The sequence below is a fragment of the Pecten maximus genome, chromosome 14, assembly GCF_902652985.1.
Source record: "Pecten maximus chromosome 14, xPecMax1.1, whole genome shotgun sequence".
NCBI classification, from domain to species: Eukaryota; Metazoa; Mollusca; class Bivalvia; order Pectinida; family Pectinidae; genus Pecten; species Pecten maximus.
The window spans coordinates 992,741-1,015,212 of NC_047028.1; the positions used below are offsets into that span (position 1 = coordinate 992,741).

Here is a 22,472-nt window from a genome sequence, read left to right on the forward strand (position 1 = left end):
CTAAGTCTACAACATTGTCACCACTATCACCAGACCACTAAGTCTACAACATTGTCACCACTATCACCACACCACTAAGTCTACAACATTGTCACCACTATCACCAGACCACTAAGTCTACAACATTGTCACCACTATCACCAGACCACTAAGTCTACAACATTGTCACCACTATCACCAGACCACTAAGTCTACAACATTGTCACCACTATCACCACACCACTTAGTCTACAACATTGTCACCACTATCACCACACCACTAAGTCTACAACATTGTCACCACTATCACCACTAAGTCTACAACATTGTCACCACTATCACCAGACCACTAAGTCTACAACATTGTCACCACTATCACCAGTCCACTAAGTCTACAACATTGTCACCATTATCACCAGACCACTAAGTCTACAACATTGTCACCACTATCACCACTAAGTCTACAACATTGTCACCACTATCACCACTAAGTCTACAACATTGTCACCACTATCACCAGACCACTAAGTCTACAACATTGTCACCACTATCACCAGACCACTAAGTCTACAACATTGTCACCACTATCACCAGTCCACTAAGTCTACAACATTGTCACCACTATCACCAGACCACTAAGTCTACAACATTGTCACCACTATCACCAGTCCACTAAGTCTACAACATTGTCACCACTATCACCAGACCACTAAGTCTACAACATTGTCACCACTATCACCAGACCACTAAGTCTACAACATTGTCACCACTATCACCAGACCACTAAGTCTACAACATTGTCACCACTATCACCAGACCACTAAGTCTACAACATTGTCACCACTATCACCAGACCACTAAGTCTACAACATTGTCACCACTATCACCAGACCACTAAGTCTACAACATTGTCACCACTATCACCAGACCACTAAATCTACAACATTGTCACCACTATCACCAGACCACTAAATCTACAACATTGTCACCACTATCACCAGACCACTAAATCTACAACATTGTCACCACTATCACCAGACCACTAAGTCTACAACATTGTCACCACTATCACCAGACCACTAAGTCTACAACATTGTCACCACTATCACCAGTCCACTAAATCTACAACATTGTCACCACTATCACCAGACCACTAAGTCTACAACACTGTCACCACTATCACCAGACCACTAAGTCTACAACATTGTCACCACTATCACCAGTCCACTAAGTCTACAACATTGTCACCACTATCACCAGACCACTAAGTCTACAACATTGTCACCACTATCACCAGACCACTAAGTCTACAACATTGTCACCACTATCACCACACCACTAAGTCTACAACATTGTCAATACTACCCTTTTATCACATTGTCAACTCTGTTCCTATTCTACCATTAAGTGCAAAATATTGTTTTAATTTTGCATTCAACATCAACAACAATAAAAAACAGCAAAAAGAAAAACAAAAAAAACAAAAAAAACAAGAAACAAACAAACACACACAAAAGCTTGCCCGAAGGTGAAATAGGTAGTGAAAGAAACTTTTAAAGTTTCGAAGAAAATATACTTTAAACAAAATCTTTTTTTTAAGAATTAAAAAAAAAGGTGTTGACAATCACAGATCCTAGACAAGTACAGATCCTAGACAAATACAGATCCCAGACAAATACAGATCCCAGACAAACACAGATCCTAGACAAACACAGATCCCAGACAAATACAGATCCTAGACAAATACAGATCCTAGACAAGTACAGATCCTAGACAAATACAGATCCTAGACAAGTACAGATCATAGACAAATACAGATCCTAGACAAGTACAGATCCTAGACAAATACAGATCCTAGACAAATACAGATCCTAGACAAACACAGATCTTAGACAAGTACAGATCATAGACAAGTACAGATCCTAGACAAATACAGATCCTAGACAAATACAGATCCTAGACAAACACAGATCCTAGACAAATACAGATCATAGACAAATACAGATCCTAGACAAACACAGATCCTAGACAAATACAGATCATAGACAAATACAGATCCTAGACAAATACAGATCCTAGACAAATACAGATCCTAGACAAGTACAGATCCTAGACAAATACAGATCCCAGACAAGTACAGATCCTAGACAAGTACAGATCCTAGACAAATACAGATCCTAGACAAATACAGATCCTAGACAAGTACAGATCCTAGACAAATACAGATCCTAGACAAACACAGATCCTACACAAATACAGATCCTAGACAAATACAGATCCTAGACAAATACAGATCCTAGACAAACACAGATCCTAGACAAATACAGATCCTAGACAAATACAGATCCTAGACAAGTACAGATCCTAGACAAATACAGATCATAGACAAATACAGATCCTAGACAAATACAGATCCTTAGACAAATACAGATCCTAGACAAGTACAGATCCTAGACAAATACAGATCCCTAGACAAGTACAGATCCTAGACAAATACAGATCCTAGACAAATACAGATCCTAGACAAATACAGATCCTAGACAAGTACAGATCCTAGACAAATACAGATCCTAGACAAACACAGATCCTACACAAATACAGATCCTAGTCAAATACAGATCCTAGACAAACACAGATCATAGACAAACACAGATCCTAGACAAGTACAGATCCTAGACAATACAGATCATAGACAAGTACAGATCCTAGACAAAGTATAGATCCTAGACAAATACAGATCCTAGACAAATACAGATCTTAGACAAATACAGATCCTAGACAAGTACAGATCCTAGACAAATACAGATCCTAGACAAATACAGATCCTAGACAAATACAGATCCTAGACAAATACAGATCCTAGACAAGTACAGATCCTAGACAAGTACAGATCCTAGACAAATACAGATCCTAGACAAGTACAGATCCTAGACAAGTACAGATCCTAGACAATCACAGATCCTAGACAAATACAGATCCTAGACAAATACAGATCCTAGACAGATACAGATCCTAGACAAGTACGATCCTAGACAATACAGATCCTAGACAATACACAGATCCTAGACAAATACAGATCCTAGACAAGTACAGATCCTAGACAAATACAGATCCTAGACCAAATACAGATCCTAGACAAGTACAGATCCTAGACAAGTACAGATCCTAGACAAGTACAGATCCTAGACAAGTACAGATCCTAGACAAATACAGATCCTAGACAAAGTACAGATCCTAGACAAAGTACAGATCCTAGACAAGTACAGATCCTTGACAAACACAGATCCTAGACAAACACAGATCCTAGACAAGTACAGATACCAGACAAACACCGATCCTAGACAAGTACAGATCCTAGACAAATACAGATCCTAGAGGCTAGACAAGTACAGATCCTAGACAAGTACAGATCCTAGACAAGTACAGATCCCAGACAAACACCGATCCTAGACAAATACAGATCCTAGACAAATACAGATCCTAGACAAATACAGATCCTAGACAAACACAGATCCTAGACAAACACAGATCCTAGACAAGTACAGATCCTAGACAAGTACAGATCCTAGACAAATACAGATCCTAGACAAATACAGATCCTAGACAAATACAGATCCTAGACAAATACAGATCCTAGACAAGTACAGATCCTAGACAAATACAGATCTTAGACAAGTACAGATCCTAGACAAATACAGATCCTAGACAAATACAGATCCTAGACAAATACAGATCCTAGACAAATACAGATCTTAGACAAACACAGATCCTAGACAAATACAGATCTTAGACAAGTACAGATCCTAGACAAATACAGATCCTAGACAAACACAGATCCTAGACAAGTACAGATCCCAGACAAACACAGATCCTAGACAAGTACAGATCCTAGACAAATACAGATCTTAGACCAACACAGATCCTAGACAAATACAGATCCTAGACAAACACAGATCCTAGACAAGTAGAGATCCTAGAGGCTAGACAAATACAGATCCTAGACAAATACAGATCCTAGACAAACACAGATCTTAGACAAGTACAGATCCTAGACAAACACAGATCCTAGACAAATACAGATCCTAGACAAGTACAGATCCTAGACAAACACAGATCCTAGACAAATACAGATCCTAGACAAGTACAGATCCTTGACAAATACAGATCTTAGACAAGTACAGATCCTAGACAAATACAGATCCTAGACAAACACAGATCCTAGACAAGTACAGATCCCAGACAAACACAGATCCTAGACAAATACAGATCCTAGACAAACACAGATCCTAGACAAATACAGATCCTAGACAAGTACAGATCCTAGACAAACACAGATCCTAGACAAATACAGATCCTAGACAAGTACAGATCCTAGACAAGTACAGATCATAGACAAATACAGATCCTAGACAAACACAGATCCTAGACAAGTACAGATCCCAGACAAACACAGATCCTAGACAAATACAGATCCTAGACAAACACAGATCCTAGACAAATACAGATCATAGACAAATACAGATCATAGACAAATACAGATCATAGACAAATACAGATCATAGACAAATACAGATCATAGACAAGTACAGATCCTAGACAAGTACAGATCCTAGACAAGTACGATCACTAGACAAATACAGATACCTAACAGATACAGATCCTAGACAAACACAGATCCCTAGACAAGTACAGATCCTAGACAAACACAGATCCTAGACAAGTACAGATCCTAGACAACTACAGATCTTAGACAAACACAGATCCTAGACAAATACAGATCCTAGACAAACACAGATCCTAGACAAGTAGAGATCCTAGAGGCTAGACAAATACAGATCCTAGACAAATACAGATCCTAGACAAATACAGATCCTAGACAAACACAGATCCTAGACAAACACAGATCCCAGACAAGTACAGATCCTAGACAAGTACAGATCCCAGACAAACACCGATCCTAGACAAATACAGATCCTAGACAAATACAGATCATAGACAAATACAGATCATAGACAAGTACATATCCTAGACAAATACAGATCCTAGACAAATACAGATCCTAGACAAGTACAGATCCTAGACAAGTACAGATCCTAGACAAATACAGATCATAGACAAGTACAGATCCTAGACAAACACAGATCATAGACAAACACAGATCCTAGACAAATACAGATCCCAGACAAATACAGATCATAGACAAATACACATCCTAGACAAGTACAGATCCTAGACAAGTACAGATCCTAGACAAGTACAGATCCTAGACAAGTACAGATCCTAGACAAATACAGATCCTAGACAAGTACAGATCCTAGACAAGTACAGATCCTAGACGATCACAGATCCTAGACAAACACAGATCATAGACAAATACAGATCCTAGACAAATACAGATCCTAGACAAGTACAGATCCTAGACAAATACACATCCTAGACAAATACACATCCTAGACAAATACAGATCCTAGACAAGTACAGATCCTAGACAAATACACATCCTAGACAAATACACATCCTAGACAAGTACAGATCCTAGACAAGTACAGATCCTAGACAAGTACAGATCCTAGACAAATACAGATCCTAGACAAGTACAGATCCTAGACAAACACAGATCATAGACAAGTACAGATCCTTGACAAACACAGATCCTAGACAAACACAGATCCTAGACAAGTACAGATACCAGACAAACACCGATCCTAGACAAGTACAGATCCTAGACAAATACAGATCCTAGAGGCTAGACAAGTACAGATCCTAGACAAGTACAGATCCTAGACAAGTACAGATCCCAGACAAACACCGATCCTAGACAAATACAGATCCTAGACAAATACAGATACCTAGACAAATACAGATCCTAGACAAACACAGATCCTAGACAAACACAGATCCTAGAGCTAAGTACAGATCCTAGACAAGTACAGATCCTAGACAAAGTACAGATCCTAGACAAACTACAGATCCTAGACAAATACAGATCCTAGACAAATACAGATCCTAGACAAGTACAGATCCTAGACAAATACAGATCCTAGACAAAGTACAGATCCTAGACAAAGTACAGATCCTAGACAAGTACAGATCCTAGACAAATACAGATCCTAGACAAATACAGATCCTTAGACAAACTACAGATCCTAGACAAATACAGATCCTTAGACAAGTACAGATCCTAGACAAATACAGATCCTTAGACAAACAGATCCTAGACAAGTACAGCCCCCCAGAAAAAACAGATCCGGGGCCAATACAGATCCTAAAACAAATAAAAGCCCCCTTAGACCAAACCAACCGATTTTAGCCCAAATAAATCCTGGGAAAAAAAACAAAAAGACCCTAGAAAATTTTAAGTCCTGGGAAGGAAGTTTACCCCCCAAAACAGATCCTAAAAAGACAAATTTCCCCCCGGAAAAAGCCGTAGACCCCCCCACAGGATAAAAATTGGGAAACCAAGTCCGGAAAAATCATTTTTTTTATGAGGCAACCAAAAAAACCCAAGGACACCAATAGACCAAAAACAGACCCTTGGCCCAAGGGTTACAGATCCGAGAAAAACACAGACTCAAAGGCCAAAAATAAAGATCCTAGCCCAAGAAAAAGATCTTGAAAAATTAAAAGGGGCCCCCCATTAAAATACAAAATCCTAGAAAAATACGGGACCCTTGAAAAAACGGGAAGAAAAAAACAGATCCTAGAACAATTTACAGTTTCGGGAGACAAACACAGATCCTAGACAAGTACAGATCCCAGACAAACACAGATCCTAGACAAATACAGATCCTAGACAAACACAGATCCTAGACAAATACAGATCATAGACAAATACAGATCATAGACAAATACAGATCATAGACAAATACAGATCATAGACAAATACAGATCATAGACAAGTACAGATCCTAGACAAGTACAGATCCTAGACAAGTACAGATCCTAGACAAATACAGATCCTACACAGATACAGATCCTAGACAAACACAGATCCTAGACAAGTACAGATCCTAGACAAACACAGATCCTAGACAAGTACAGATCCTAGACAAATACAGATCTTAGACAAACACAGATCCTAGACAAATACAGATCCTAGACAAACACAGATCCTAGACAAGTAGAGATCCTAGAGGCTAGACAAATACAGATCCTAGACAAATACAGATCCTAGACAAATACAGATCCTAGACAAACACAGATCCTAGACAAACACAGATCCCAGACAAGTACAGATCCTAGACAAGTACAGATCCCAGACAAACACCGATCCTAGACAAATACAGATCCTAGACAAATACAGATCATAGACAAATACAGATCATAGACAAGTACATATCCTAGACAAATACAGATCCTAGACAAATACAGATCCTAGACAAGTACAGATCCTAGACAAGTACAGATCCTAGACAAATACAGATCATAGACAAGTACAGATCCTAGACAAACACAGATCATAGACAAACACAGATCCTAGACAAATACAGATCCCAGACAAATACAGATCATAGACAAATACAGATCCTAGACAAGTATAGATCCTAGACAAGTACAGATCCTAGACAAATACAGATCCTAGACAAGTACAGATCCTAGACAAATACAGATCCTAGACAAATACAGATCATAGACAAATACAGATCATAGACAAATACAGATCCTAGACAAGTACAGATCCTAGACAAATACAGATCCTAGACAAATACAGATCCTAGACAAACACAGATCCTAGACAAGAACAGATCCTAGACAAGTACAGATCCTAGACAAATACAGATCCTAGACAAATACAGATCCTAGACAAGTACAGATCCTAGACAAATACAGATCCTAGACAAATACAGATCCTAGACAAATACAGATCCTAGACAAGTACAGATCCTAGACAAGTACAGATCCAGGACAAGTACAGATCCTAGACAAATACAGATCCTAGACAAATACAGATCCTAGACAAACACAGATCCTAGACAAGTACAGATCCTAGACAAATACAGATCCTAGACAAATACAGATCCTAGTCAAATACAGATCCTAGACAAAAACAGATCCTAGACAAGTACAGATCCTAGACAAATACAGATCCTAGACAAATACAGATCCTAGACAAACACAGATCCTAGACAAATACAGATCCTAGACAAACACAGATCCTAGACAAATACAGATCCTAGAAAAGTACAGATCCTAGACAAGTACAGATCCTAGACAAATACAGATCCTAGACAAATACAGATCCTAGACAAATACAGATCCTAGACAAGTACAGATCCTAGACAAATACAGATCCTAGACAAATACAGATCCTAGACAAGTACAGATCCTAGACAAACACAGATCCTACACAAATACAGATCCTAGACAAGTACAGATCCTAGACAAACACAGATCCTAGACAAATACAGATCATAGACAAATACAGATCCTAGACAAATACAGATCCTAGGCAAACACAGATCCTAGACAAATACAGATCCTAGACAAACACAGATCCTAGACAAGTACAGATCCTAGACAGATACAGATCCTAGAAAAGTACAGATCCTAGACAAGTACAGATCCTAGACAAATACAGATCCTAGACAAACACAGATCCTAGACAAGTACAGATCCTAGACAAATACAGATCCTAGACAAGTACAGATCCTAGACAAATACAGATCCTAGACAAACACAGATCATAGACAAACACAGATCCTAGACAAACACAGATCCTAGACAAATACAGATCCTAGACAAATACAGATCCTAGACAAGTACAGATCCTAGACAAACACAGATCCTACACAGATACAGATCCTAGACAAACACAGATCCTAGACAAATACAGATCATAGACAAACACAGACCCTAGACAAATACAGATCCCAGACAAGTACAGATCCTAGGCAAACACAGATCCTAGACAAATACAGATCCTACACAGATACAGATCCTAGAAAAACACAGATCCTAAACAAACACAGATCCTAGACAAACACAGATCCTAGACAAGTACAGATCCTAGACAAACACAGATCCTAGACAAGTACAGATCCTAGACAAATACAGATCCTAGACAAATACAGATCCTAGTCAAATACAGATCCTAGACAAAAACAGATCCTAGACAAGTACAGATCCTAGACAAATACAGATCCTAGACAAATACAGATCCTAGACAAACACAGATCCTAGACAAATACAGATCCTAGACAAACACAGATCCTAGACAAATACAGATCCTAGAAAAGTACAGATCCTAGACAAGTACAGATCCTAGACAAATACAGATCCTAGACAAATACAGATCCTAGACAAATACAGATCCTAGACAAGTACAGATCCTAGACAAATACAGATCCTAGACAAATACAGATCCTAGACAAGTACAGATCCTAGACAAACACAGATCCTACACAAATACAGATCCTAGACAAGTACAGATCCTAGACAAACACAGATCCTAGACAAATACAGATCATAGACAAATACAGATCCTAGACAAATACAGATCCTAGGCAAACACAGATCCTAGACAAATACAGATCCTAGACAAACACAGATCCTAGACAAGTACAGATCCTAGACAGATACAGATCCTAGAAAAGTACAGATCCTAGACAAGTACAGATCCTAGACAAATACAGATCCTAGACAAACACAGATCCTAGACAAGTAGAGATCCTAGACAAATACAGATCCTAGACAAGTACAGATCCTAGACAAATACAGATCCTAGACAAACACAGATCATAGACAAACACAGATCCTAGACAAACACAGATCCTAGACAAATACAGATCCTAGACAAATACAGATCCTAGACAAGTACAGATCCTAGACAAACACAGATCCTACACAGATACAGATCCTAGACAAACACAGATCCTAGACAAATACAGATCATAGACAAACACAGACCCTAGACAAATACAGATCCCAGACAAGTACAGATCCTAGGCAAACACAGATCCTAGACAAATACAGATCCTACACAGATACAGATCCTAGAAAAACACAGATCCTAAACAAACACAGATCCTAGACAAACACAGATCCTAGACAAGTACAGATCCTAGACAAATACAGATCCTAGTCAAATACAGATCCTAGACAAATACAGATCCTAGACAAATACAGATCCTAGACGATCACAGATCCTAGAGGCTAGACAAACACAGATCCTAGACAAGCACATGCTGAGAGAGGTCCCCGTGATTTATAAACTGATAATATGTAGAGTGGTCATCATGGTCCATTCAATTCAATGTTATCCTTTCAGTTCTATTTAAATCGTATAACAAACTGGCAAGGTAAAGGTCGTAATCTGATTCAAGTACATGAATATATTAGGTAACAACGAAACCGTTGTCTAGCTTGATTGATCACAGTTAACTGAACACTGTCAATGAGAAAATACATGACCCAGTTTGTTAATACAGCACTTCTGGTATGTCAGCAAAAATGTGTTTATCGCTTGTGATCGCTACATAAGTGGTATGTATTGTAGTCCCGTGAAGTTTTACTCCTAATTTATTTTCAAAGAAAACAATAACCATTATGCCCTGAGCATGTGTGTGTCAGGTTATCGGCCTGTATCTGTGAGAGTTTCTCCGACCAGAGCGACACAGTGTGATACCAACGCTCTCTGTACTGTAACCACATATACAAAAAAAATGTAGGATTTGCTCTAAACTCTCAGATCATTGTCTATACATGTAATGATTTGGTTTACCAATTAAGTTCAATTCACTTTGATAACTTATATATTATAATTACAACTTACAAATGCTACTGTTTATATATACACATATAAGTATTGTACCTACATCATGAGGAAGTGAGTTTTCGTGTGTTCCATATGGATGTAGAGAATGCCACTTTACATATATTGAAGAGAGTGGGAAGATGCAGAATGAAAATGGTGGTTAGGATAAATTCCCTAAATGCAACTGTACACATTAGTTGCCTCATACACATGTGTAATGGGTACGACCCCCCCCCCCCCCCTTTTCCCCCTACCCATCCACCCCTCCACCCACCCATTTTTTCTTCTACATGTACTATACAATTATTAATATACTATACTTAATGTAGAAGAACGTTTAAATGTTGATGGGCTATTTATTTTGTATAGTGTTATTTAGCTGTGATTTATCGAGGACTTTCTAAGAATTTACGGTAATAACTCTCACTAATGGGCGCTTTACGACCGTGGGATAGATACGGTAAGTACATGTACATTATGTAGTACGGTCAGGGGAACCCTTCCACCTGTGTGACAGGGTCTACTGTCGGACACGGTTACCATTGATTAGTTGCCTGAGAGAGGTGGGCAGTTCGGGTAGATATATCACCGCTAAGGGGTGTAAATTGTTGAGGTTGTGATTTATGGTGAAGAAAAGAATTACACCAGCAATATTTCGGAGTACATATTTGTGTACATTGCTGTCGAAATATACGATTACAAGTATAAATTGGAAACGCCCAAAGATAGGTATACCCTTGGTGTTTCATGTGTGTGTGCAGGTATGTTACCAAGAACTTGGCGAAGGTAAAAATGGTTCAATAAAAGAGATTAAAATGTCACTATCCCTGGAGAGGGAGCGTGTATACCGATATCTTACAGTTATTTGCATACATTTTTTGTATATGTAGTATTTACACATCGAGCTAACAACACAATACCCCCCCCCCCCCCCCCCCCCCCCACCCCCACCCCCACCCCAAAGGCTATCCGTAAGCCATAACCTATATATATTGTTGCATATGAAAATTTTCTATAGATTATCGAAGTTTCGTTTGATTGAGATACTGATCTCTAGATAAATATAGACTTGGAACACTGGTACAATATCTATACCACACCGATGGATCAGAGGGGTCACCCAGGAAAACCGCTGATCAGAAATAACTGGAATGAATCCATCAAATAACAATAAATCATATGTTTATCGATAAGTGACAAAAACTTTCATAACTTGGTAATGCAAGTTATATGTTGCTAGAAATGATATAAGCTTAGGGTATATACAATTTACATAGGAATGTTGTGTGTTATATTAATAAGGAATGTTAATGGGGCGATTTAGGTTGTACAATATATAAGTACATCATTATTGCACTAAAAGTGGGCGTGTACATCTCTGGTCAGGTGTGACTGACGATACCGTGTTAGTCCTCCTGACCAGGGGTGACGGATGATACCGTGTTAGTCCTCCTGGTCAGGTGTGACGGATGATACCGTGTTGGTCCTCCTGGTCAGGTGTGACGGATGATACCGTGTTGGTCCTCCTGACCAGGGGTGACGGATGATACCGTGTTAGTCCTCCTGGTCAGGTGTGACGGATGATACCGTGTTAGTCCTCCTGGTCAGGTGTGACGGATGATACCGTGTTGGTCCTCCTGACCAGGGGTGACGGATGATACCGTGTTAGTCCTCCTGGTCAGGTGGGACGGATGATACCGTGTTAGTCCTCCTGACCAGGGGTGACGGATGATACCGTGTTAGTCCTCCTGACCAGGGGTGACGGATGATACCGTGTTAGTCCTCCTGACCAGGGGTGACGGATGATACCGTGTTAGTCCTCCTGGTCAGGTGTGACGGATGATACCGTGTTAGTCCTCCTGGTCAGGTGTGACGGATGATACCGTGTTAGTCCTCCTGGTCAGGTGTGACTGATGATACCGTGTTAGTCCTCCTGGTCAGGTGTGACGGATGATACCGTGTTAGTCCTCCTGACCAGGTGTGACGGACGATACCGTGTTAGTTCTCCTGGTCAGGTGTGACGGATGATACCGTGTTAGTCCTCCTGGTCAGGTGTGACGGATGATACCGTGTTAGTCCTCCTGACCAGGTGTGACTGACGATACCGTGTTAGTCCTCCTGGTCAGGTGTGACGGATGATACCGTGTTAGTCCTCCTGACCAGGTGTGACGGATTATACCGTGTTAGTCCTCCTGGTCAGGTGTGACGGATGATACCGTGTTAGTCCTCCTGACCAGGTGTGACGGACGATACCGTGTTAGTCCCCCTGACCAGGTGTGACGGATGATACCGTGTTAGTCCTCCTGACCAGGTGTGGCGGATGATACCGTGTTAGTCCTCCTGACCAGGTGTGACTGACGATACCGTGTTAGTCCTCCTGACCAGGTGTGACGGATGATACCGTGTTAGTCCTCCTGGTCAGGTGTGACGGACGATACCGTGTTAGTCCTCCTGGTCAGGTGTGACGGACGATACCGTGTTAGTCCTCCTGGTCAGGTGTGACGGGTGATACCGTGTTAGTCCTCCTGGTCAGGTGTGACGGACGATACCGTGTTAGTCCTCCTGGTCAGGTGTGACGGATGATACCGTGTTAGTCCTCCTGGTCAGGTGTGACGGATGATACCGTGTTAGTCCTCCTGACCAGGTGTGACGGATGATACCGTGTTAGTCCTCCTGGTCAGGTGTGACGGATGATACCGTGTTAGTCCTCCTGGTCAGGTGTGACGGACGATACCGTGTTAGTCCTCCTAGTCAGGTGTGACGGACGATACCGTGTTAGTCCTCCTAGTCAGGTGTGACGGGTGATACCGTGTTAGTCCTCCTGGTCAGGTGTGACGGATGATACCGTGTTAGTCCTCCTGGTCAGGTGTGACGGACGATACCGTGTTAGTCCTCCTAGTCAGGTGTGACGGGTGATACCGTGTTAGTCCTCCTGGTCAGGTGTGACGGATGATACCGTGTTAGTCCTCCTGGTCAGGTGTGACGGACGATACCGTGTTAGTCCTCCTGGTCAGGTGTGACGGGTGATACCGTTTTAGTCCTCCTGACCAGGTGTGACAGATGATACCGTGTTAGTCCTCCTGACCAGGTGTGACGGACGATACCGTGTTAGTCCTCCTGGTCAGGTGTGACGGACGATACCGTGTTAGTCCTCCTAGTCAGGTGTGACGGATGATACCGTGTTAGTCCTCCTGGTCAGGTGTGACGGACGATACCGTGTTAGTCCTCCTGGTCAGGTGTGACGGATGATACCGTGTTAGTCCTCCTGACCAGGTGTGACGGATGGTACCGTGTTAGTCCTCCTAGTCAGGTGGGACGGATGATACCGTGTTAGTCCTCCTGGTCAGGTGTGACGGATGATACCGTGTTAGTCCTCCTGACCAGGTGTGACGGATGATACCGTGTTAGTCCTCCCGACTAGGTGTGACGGATGGTACCGTGCTAGTCCTCCTGGTCAGGTGTGACGGATGATACCGTGTTAGTCCTCCTGACTAGGTGTGACGGATGATACCGTGTTAGTCCTCCTGGTCAGGTGTGACGGATGATATCGTGTTAGTCCTCCTGGTCAGGTGTGACGGGTGATACCGTGTTAGTCCTCCTGGTCAGGTGTGACGGACGATACCGTGTTAGTCTGACAATATGTACCTGTCAGTTGGACCACAGTGACCGTTCGGGAATAAGACATGTTTACAAATGACCAGTGTGTCCTGACAGGCTAAAGGCGGGATGTTTGACCAGGAGACAAGATTGATTAATTAACGTATCAGTTTAATCTTCTTCAGAGATAAATTAGGATGATCAGAATATCTGATGACGAGACCATCATAACTTTAATATAAAACACCGTTTTCGCCAAAATTGTTGGTGTAATAGTATCGAAACGAGTTGTCAATATATACAGGTACAGTATATAACGCACTTGATCGAATCCTGCTAGATACGTTCAATGGTACAGAAAGTATGGTTAGTTTTGATAAAGATCAAATTTAAAACATCCACGGAATATTTCCCTCAAATTGGCCATAGTTAAACAAATTCTCACAAAATCTTCCCGACATAGACAGACAGTTTTAAAAGTCTAACACTACAGTTGTTTCCATGCTGGTCGAAAATTGTTTTAATTGCGTTAAACTTTGCGAGAAAAAAAGTCTTCCACATGACCAAATAGAAAATAAATAGAATGCGTTCCTTTGAGCGATGACACTCCTAAACAAACGTTTACTACGTGGAATTCCTAGGAATTACCGTGGTATGTGTAGTCGTGCAGAATCAGACTACAGTAAGTATATTATCCATTCAACTACATATATAGCTTTACACAGGTTATTAAATTTAAATAAAGGCACATGTAAACCGAACTGAACCGAAATTATAATTAAAATTAAAATCGTGTAAGGTATACGGTATGTATTAACCCATATATTAGTGTGTCTGTTCTTATCGATGTCAATCGTCATGTTAAATATCGATCATTATTAAATCTATAATGTTGCACATCGAAGAAAATAAAATGTTAATTAAGAAAAGACGTCAAGTTACGCTGTCACCTGGTAGGAAACTTAAATAGATACTCGCTCTACAACACTGTCATTTACCTAAAGCATGTCGACTGACAACACGTAAAATAGTATACGTATATAAATATAAATATCGTGATTATTATAGATATTATAGGTGAAGAAAGTAATGTTTAAATTCATCTGAATCCCTTTCGAACGCATACAGAATTGTGTGGGGTGTATTATATTTTACCCGATAGAGCATAATGTTGATCAGCAATACGTTACAGTGTATACAGGTAAAACAAATGTGTGCCCCTCACCTGGTAGTGCAGTTTAGCGATTCCACCAATACTAGCTAGGTGTATCCAATCGTAACACAGCAGCGTACTTCCCTGCCCAGCCAGTTTTTACAACAGTACCCCACCTCTCTATCACACTTGTGTCACAGTGATTAGCCTTCTGGACACACATGAGCGATCACCACGCCTGGGTGATGCTTTGATAGCCAGATAGAGCTTTAACGATACAGCGCTGTACAGGTAAACGTTTTACTAAGATGCGTTTTTTTTATCGATAAACACACCTGTCAAATACACACGTTACCTGTATCAATCTTAGACATTTAATGTCAGACTAGCCTCACGTTCGTCAGATTTTGTCATAAAGGTGTTCACGAACTATCATTATATCTAGTGTTTATAGAGTAAATAATATACGTACCTGAACGGCCCAGCGTGACCACATCGTCCGGATAAAGATCTCCCGCTGACCACTGGTCAGTATCACTGCTTTAGATTTAATTAGTCCGAATATCCTCCGGCCGGGTTACAGTATGTATTGTTCTGAGCTGTGGATGTTCCCGCCCTCTCTCACCTGAGGAATCGCTCCAAGTGATTTACAGGTAATATGACACAGACAAGAGAGATGTCCACATGTCACTTAGACAGTCAGAGTATCACTTTAACACCGCGACTTATACATACCGAACACGCCTGTCCATACAATCTAATATCTATCAGGTTAACATGAATTAGAATGAACATTGATGTTATAAAAAAAAACACCCACAAAAGCTTAATTTGAATTAAATACAGTTTGAAGTGTGATTTGTTCAAAAACATTTCGGATACAAGTCTGTCCCCTGATATACATGTACATTTGTATACAATGACAGGTCCGTGTTTATAATATGTTGTAGAGTGTCCATTAGATGCGGATGTCCTTGGTAATTACTTCCTGAACAGAAAATGTCAAATGTCTGATTTACGGCGGTCGGATAGTGTGACTGAAGTGCATAGTTTGGTATATATATTGTTGTTTATATCCACTATATATATATTGTTGTTTATATCCACTATATATATATATGTTGTTGTTTATACCCACTATATATATATTGTTGTTTATATTTATACCACTATATATATATAGTTGTTTATACCCACTATATATATATTGTTGTTTATACCCACTATATAGATATTGTTGTTTATACCCACTATATATATATTGTTGTTTATACCCACTATATATATATAGTTGTTTATACCCACTATATATATATAGTTGTTTATACCCACTATATATATATTGTTGTTTATACCCACTATATATATATAGTTGTTTATACCCACTATATATATATTGTTGTTTATACCCACTATATATATATTGTTGTTTATACCCACTATATATATATTGTTGTTTATACCCACTATATATATATTGTTGTTTATACCCACTATATATACACGTGTATATAGTTGTTTTTACCCACTATATTTATGTAACTGTCCATGTTCTATGTCTATATGTGATCGTTTGTAATTTACTTGTGTCTTGATAAAGGGGCAGATTGCCTCGAAAATCCGACAATTTACTTGTCTGTACTGTCGTTATTACTGCTTGACAATTATATAGAGGATATTGAATGGTTTCCCGTTTAATATAACATATATTTCACGAGTATGACAGAATTTCGATATTTTCACGAGTGCGAAGCACGAGTGAAATACATTTTTTGTATATCGAAATATTCTGTCATACGAGTGAAATATATATTATATTTAACGGAAAACCATTCAATTTTCTTTTTATTGCATTTCATAAACTTAAAAACAAAATTAAAAACATCGAAAAATCAATAGTGTCAAAAAGTGCGGGAATCAGTAATGACGTCATCTCTTTGTGACGTTACTCCACGTCAACTTGACGGCGCCATTTTGAAAGGACTGATCAACGCAATTTAAGCGTTTTCTGCTGTTATCGGAGAATCTGTGCATGAATAGCTAACGTCAAGTCAGTATTTTGTCAAAAACTAGTCTGAAAATTTCAGAAATACAGCAAAATAACCAATTTATCTACATTTTTGTATCTCCGCTTCGATTGGAAAAATCGGAAAGTTTCAACGAGGTGAATACAAAGGTCCGCTCTAATTGGTCAAAAACGGAAAACTTATATTTTCACTGCAAAATCCTATATTTTCACTGCAAAATCCTATATTTTCACAACAAAATCCTATATTTTCACAACAAAATCCTTTATTTTCACTGCAAAATCTTATATTTTCACTGCTTATCGCTGCAGTGAAAATATAAGTTTTATTAGTTTGATAAATTTCTATATTTCACTGGCAAAAATGCAATAAAAAAATATATATATGCACCCAATCTGTCTCGTGATAGTCGTGATATACCAGCAGGCCAGTATTAAAACCAAATATGTCTTTGCAGAAAATAACCGGCTGGGCCTATATTTCAATATATCTTTATTTCGATAGTTTGTATAACAGTAACAAGCCTCCTGTATCTATCTGCGTTACTTTGTGTTCAGTGTATCTATATAGACAACATACATATCGTATGGGAAGGCACCTATTGTTAAAGACTTGGGTCACAGTTAATGCTTGAAAATGACCAAACAACCGGTATTCCGGCATTTAACAGTGCATGAAATGTGCATGATTTCAATTGTAAGCCGAATAGAGGGAAGTATACCTAGTGTGGATCATAATTTGGAGAATGAATAAAGGTAGATAACTCGTGGTCCAAATTGTCCTCCAACGCTAATTATAAAGAGGAAAAAAAGTTTACCTCATCTACATCGAAATATATAACAACATCATCCTCCGTATACGGATGAGTCAACTTCAGTAGTCGGGTGTATATTTTATGATATCATAGAACACCGACTCGAGCTTCTATACACCAGTGAGCTACGTATATAACTGATATATTCCATCCACACAATTCCTGTAAAATTCGGCGTTAGTTCAAGGAAAACATTTAAAACTGAAGGATCAAATATTGGTGAAGGTGTCTTATTTATGTTTGATAACAATGGAAAATTAATGATACACTCATAACATTAAAATATATACTCATAACATTAAAATGTACACTCATAACATTAAAATATACACTCATAACATTAAAATATACACCCATAACATTAAAATATACACTCATAACATTAAAATATACACCCATAACATTAAAAGTTACACTCATAACATTAAAATATACACCCATAACATTGAAATATACACTCATAACAATGAAATATACACTCGTAACAATGAAATATACACCCATAACATTAAAATATACACTCGTAACAATGAAATATACACCCATAACATTAGAATATACACTCGTAACAATGAAATATACACCCATAACATTAAAAGTTACACTCATAACATTAATATATACACTCGTAACAATGAAATATACACTCATAACATTGAAATATACACTCATAACATTAAAATATACACTCGTAACAATGAAATATACACCCATAACATTAGAATATACACTCGTAACAATGAAATATACACCCATAACATTAGAATATACACTCGTAACAATGAAATATACACCCATAACATTAAAAGTTACACTCATAACATTAATATATACACTCGTAACAATGAAATATACACCCATAACATTAAAATATACACTCATAACATTAAAATATACACTCATAACATTAATATATACACTCATAACATTAATATATACACTCATAACATTAAAAATATACACTCGTAACAAGGAAATATACACCCATAACATAAGAATATACACTCGTAACATTAGAATATACACTCATAACATTAAAATATACACTCATAACATTAAAATATACACTCATACCATTAGAATATACATCGTAACAATGAAATATACACTCATAACATTAGAATATACAATTATGTCATTGAGATATATATAAAATGTACTCTTTGTAATGAATTGATTCAAAAATCACAAATCTTAAATAGTAAAGGACAATTATATGTACATGTACAAAATCGACTATCGGCTACAGAACGACCGTATTAAACATCGTGTTCCCTGAAGTAACCTATCAAATCTGTCTCGTAAAATGTAGTTGTTAAAGATCTGTGCTATGGCACTGATTTGATTTTCATATTTGTTAAAGTCAAACAAAAGAGTGAATTAACTCTGGATTATAAAGATACTGTTTTCTGCATCAGAGTCTCTCTTTCTAACGTACAAATGAGACCTTGCCAAAGTATCAAACCTAGGTATTTACCGTCATTTGTTCACGGTTTCCATGAATTCAAGTTTGCAGCGTAGTTTCTACGAATTGCCAAATCAAGGTGATATGCATCGGGATTAAATTCCCTATTCCTGGTGGCGAATGCTGGGTACTGACCCTTGTCACGTGGTCTGTAGTCAATAGGCGCTCTTGGTGTTGTCATATTGATAGACAGATCTTCCAGTCGGACATTACTGTGGGGAGTTCGCGGAGTAGAATCCATTGACACCTGTCCTTTAGATGAACGAAGTGATCTCAGATCTTTCTCCAACTTCCTACCAAGGAGATGTGACGTCATATATACTGACTGGTCGAGTGCTAAACCGGAAGTTTCATTTCTATGACCGGATGCATTTGATGATCTAAATGTTTGGCGTTTCTTACCAGATATATTTATTGGTTGTCTCGTGGCTGGATGCACCTTCACGGTTTTAACTACTTTCGTTTTACTCTTGAAATTCTTTTTCCGGAAATAATCTTCTGATGTTTTCCTGAATTTCTGAAGTTGTTCCGGCTGAATGACCGGATAATGTTTGTCTACTGTGGTCTGTTTTCCCGGCGTCCAACCGTCTGGGGCTCCGTACTTCCGGGATAAAGATTTGGACAGTCCGGCATCATTACACAGATGGACATTGGAGTCACACAACCGTGACAGAAGGTAAATGTACCGAGGATTGTAATACAGATCCACACACTCCGCGAGTCGGCCATCTTGAAGTCCTGGTATGTTCCTATAAAAAAACGAGGAAGAGAAGTTCTTCCGTTGATATAGCTCAATCACGTGACACAAAGCGACCAATGAGAGGATTCCTAACAGAACCTGGTTGATATACCACACTGCGCGAAGGAAGTTTGAGGTTGGAATGGTGCACTCGGCGACCTTTTGACTTGGTGTATTTTCATATAGACAGAAGAAGTCATCCTCAAATACGACAAGATCTGGAAGGATAACGACAAAATATCCGATAAACCAAGCACAGCAGGCCACAATTAAACTTAACCACTTAATCATTGTACAAATGTATATTTTCTTGGCCTTTTTCATCAGGAGACATTCTAGAAATTCCATACAGTTATCGATTTCTCGGTGTAGCGTTGCCTCCGTTACGGTTTTACGCAGGCCTTTGTCATATTTACGATAATAATCGGTGAGATTGTCACAGTAGTGAATCACAGAACGGATTTGATTGGTCAGATCCCTGGAGAGACACCAGAACCAGAGAATGAGGAGCATCACAAACGATAGCGACTGACACAGCAGTAAGATAGGGAAGAACTTGTGCATCAGCTGTCGTTCTTCACTCCATTGTGAGCCATGCATTGTCGCCAACCGAAACTTGTTGAAGCAGCGGACTTCCGCTGTTGATCCGACAAAATTATTTCCGGTTCTTGCAGTTCCATAACAAGACACCTTGTCAACTGAAAAAAAAAAGTAAAAGAAAATCTGTTAGGTGTCAAACATTCAGGATAGTCGAAATAGTCCAGAGCATATTTCAGAATATCATTGTACATTGTCATTAATTTAATATATAGGGAGTTTTGTTGTAGTCAGGAATGCCAAAATTGTCGCTAGAAAAAGGCACTAAAGAAAACGCACTGTTTTTTTTCTTATGACTATTTCCGTCAATATTAAATACAGGAAATACAATACGAACTGATTAAGATTGATAAATAAAGTACCGGTATATCATTTGGTAATTCCAATGTATGTGGAAATTGTATGAACAATGTCTTGTGATGTTAGGCGCAGAGTACAAAAGGTGTTTTAATCTACTTCTCACCACTTTGTATTTAAAACTACATTGTGTATCTATGTATATTGATGTGGACATAGTGGCAGCAATGCCTTTGGAAACTAAAATCCTGTCAAATTCTACTAAACAATAGCATGATTATCTTTTCATCATTGAAGTTCCGTAGAGTTTCTATCATTTCTCTGTCGGATGCCTTACCCAAGTAGAGCACTATTAGTGATACACCTCCCAGCAGAGTAACGACGGGAATGGTGACGTATTTCAACAGCTTGTCGCCGTACGAGTCCGCACTTGGCTCCTGCTTCTCACCGACACACGCGTTTCCCATCACGGACCGTGATCAGCGGAAGTCGAGACCGGAAACGGATCACGAATGTTCAACGGACGTGTTATACAATGGGAGTGTTACACTGTTTGTACACTTGAAATGTTACACTTAGTCCACTCTGTACACTGGAAGTAATACACCGACACGCCCAATGTTACACCGAAATATTTCATCTAACTTGTACACAAAAACACGCCATTAACCAAAAATGGTACCTCCGTAATACCTAAATCCTGCGTATGCGTTGTCACAGAAATAAAATCACAGAGCAAGTATTCTCCTTCGTGTCCGCATTCCTTTGTACTGCACCAGAAATGTCTGCACGGTTTGTAACAGATCATCAGGTAAATTAAATAACATATCCGGCTATCAGCTTTAAACGTAAACAGCAGGTTTGTACCATGACGGAACGCCAATGTCCAGATTCATACCGGCTAGTCGGGAGACGGTAGGTTAGAGGTCGACAAAACTACTTAGGAATGCATTACTAATCTATAAACTGTAAAGTTACTTAGCTATCAGATACCTTTCACATATATACAAATGTACCAAGATAATATTCAGAACTGTCACTAACGACATTG

The 22,472-nt window shown here is 39.0% G+C and overlaps 1 protein-coding gene across 2 annotated transcripts in view; it reads right to left on the minus strand.

Moving 5' to 3' along the window:
• The window catches only part of LOC117342079, a 73,952-nt gene extending 57,833 nt beyond the window's left edge, over positions 1-16,119 (minus strand). Inside the window, exon 1 of one of the 2 annotated variants that reach the window (XM_033904059.1) lies at positions 15,955-16,119. In XM_033904059.1, coding sequence (XP_033759950.1) covers positions 15,955-15,978 — 24 coding nt within the window. In that variant the 5' untranslated portion in view covers positions 15,979-16,119. Of the gene's footprint in view, positions 1-15,554; positions 15,683-15,954 lie in introns of those variants that run through there. The other variant, XM_033904061.1, reaches the window with a different exon arrangement.
• Between the last annotated feature and the right edge of the window lie 6,353 nt (positions 16,120-22,472).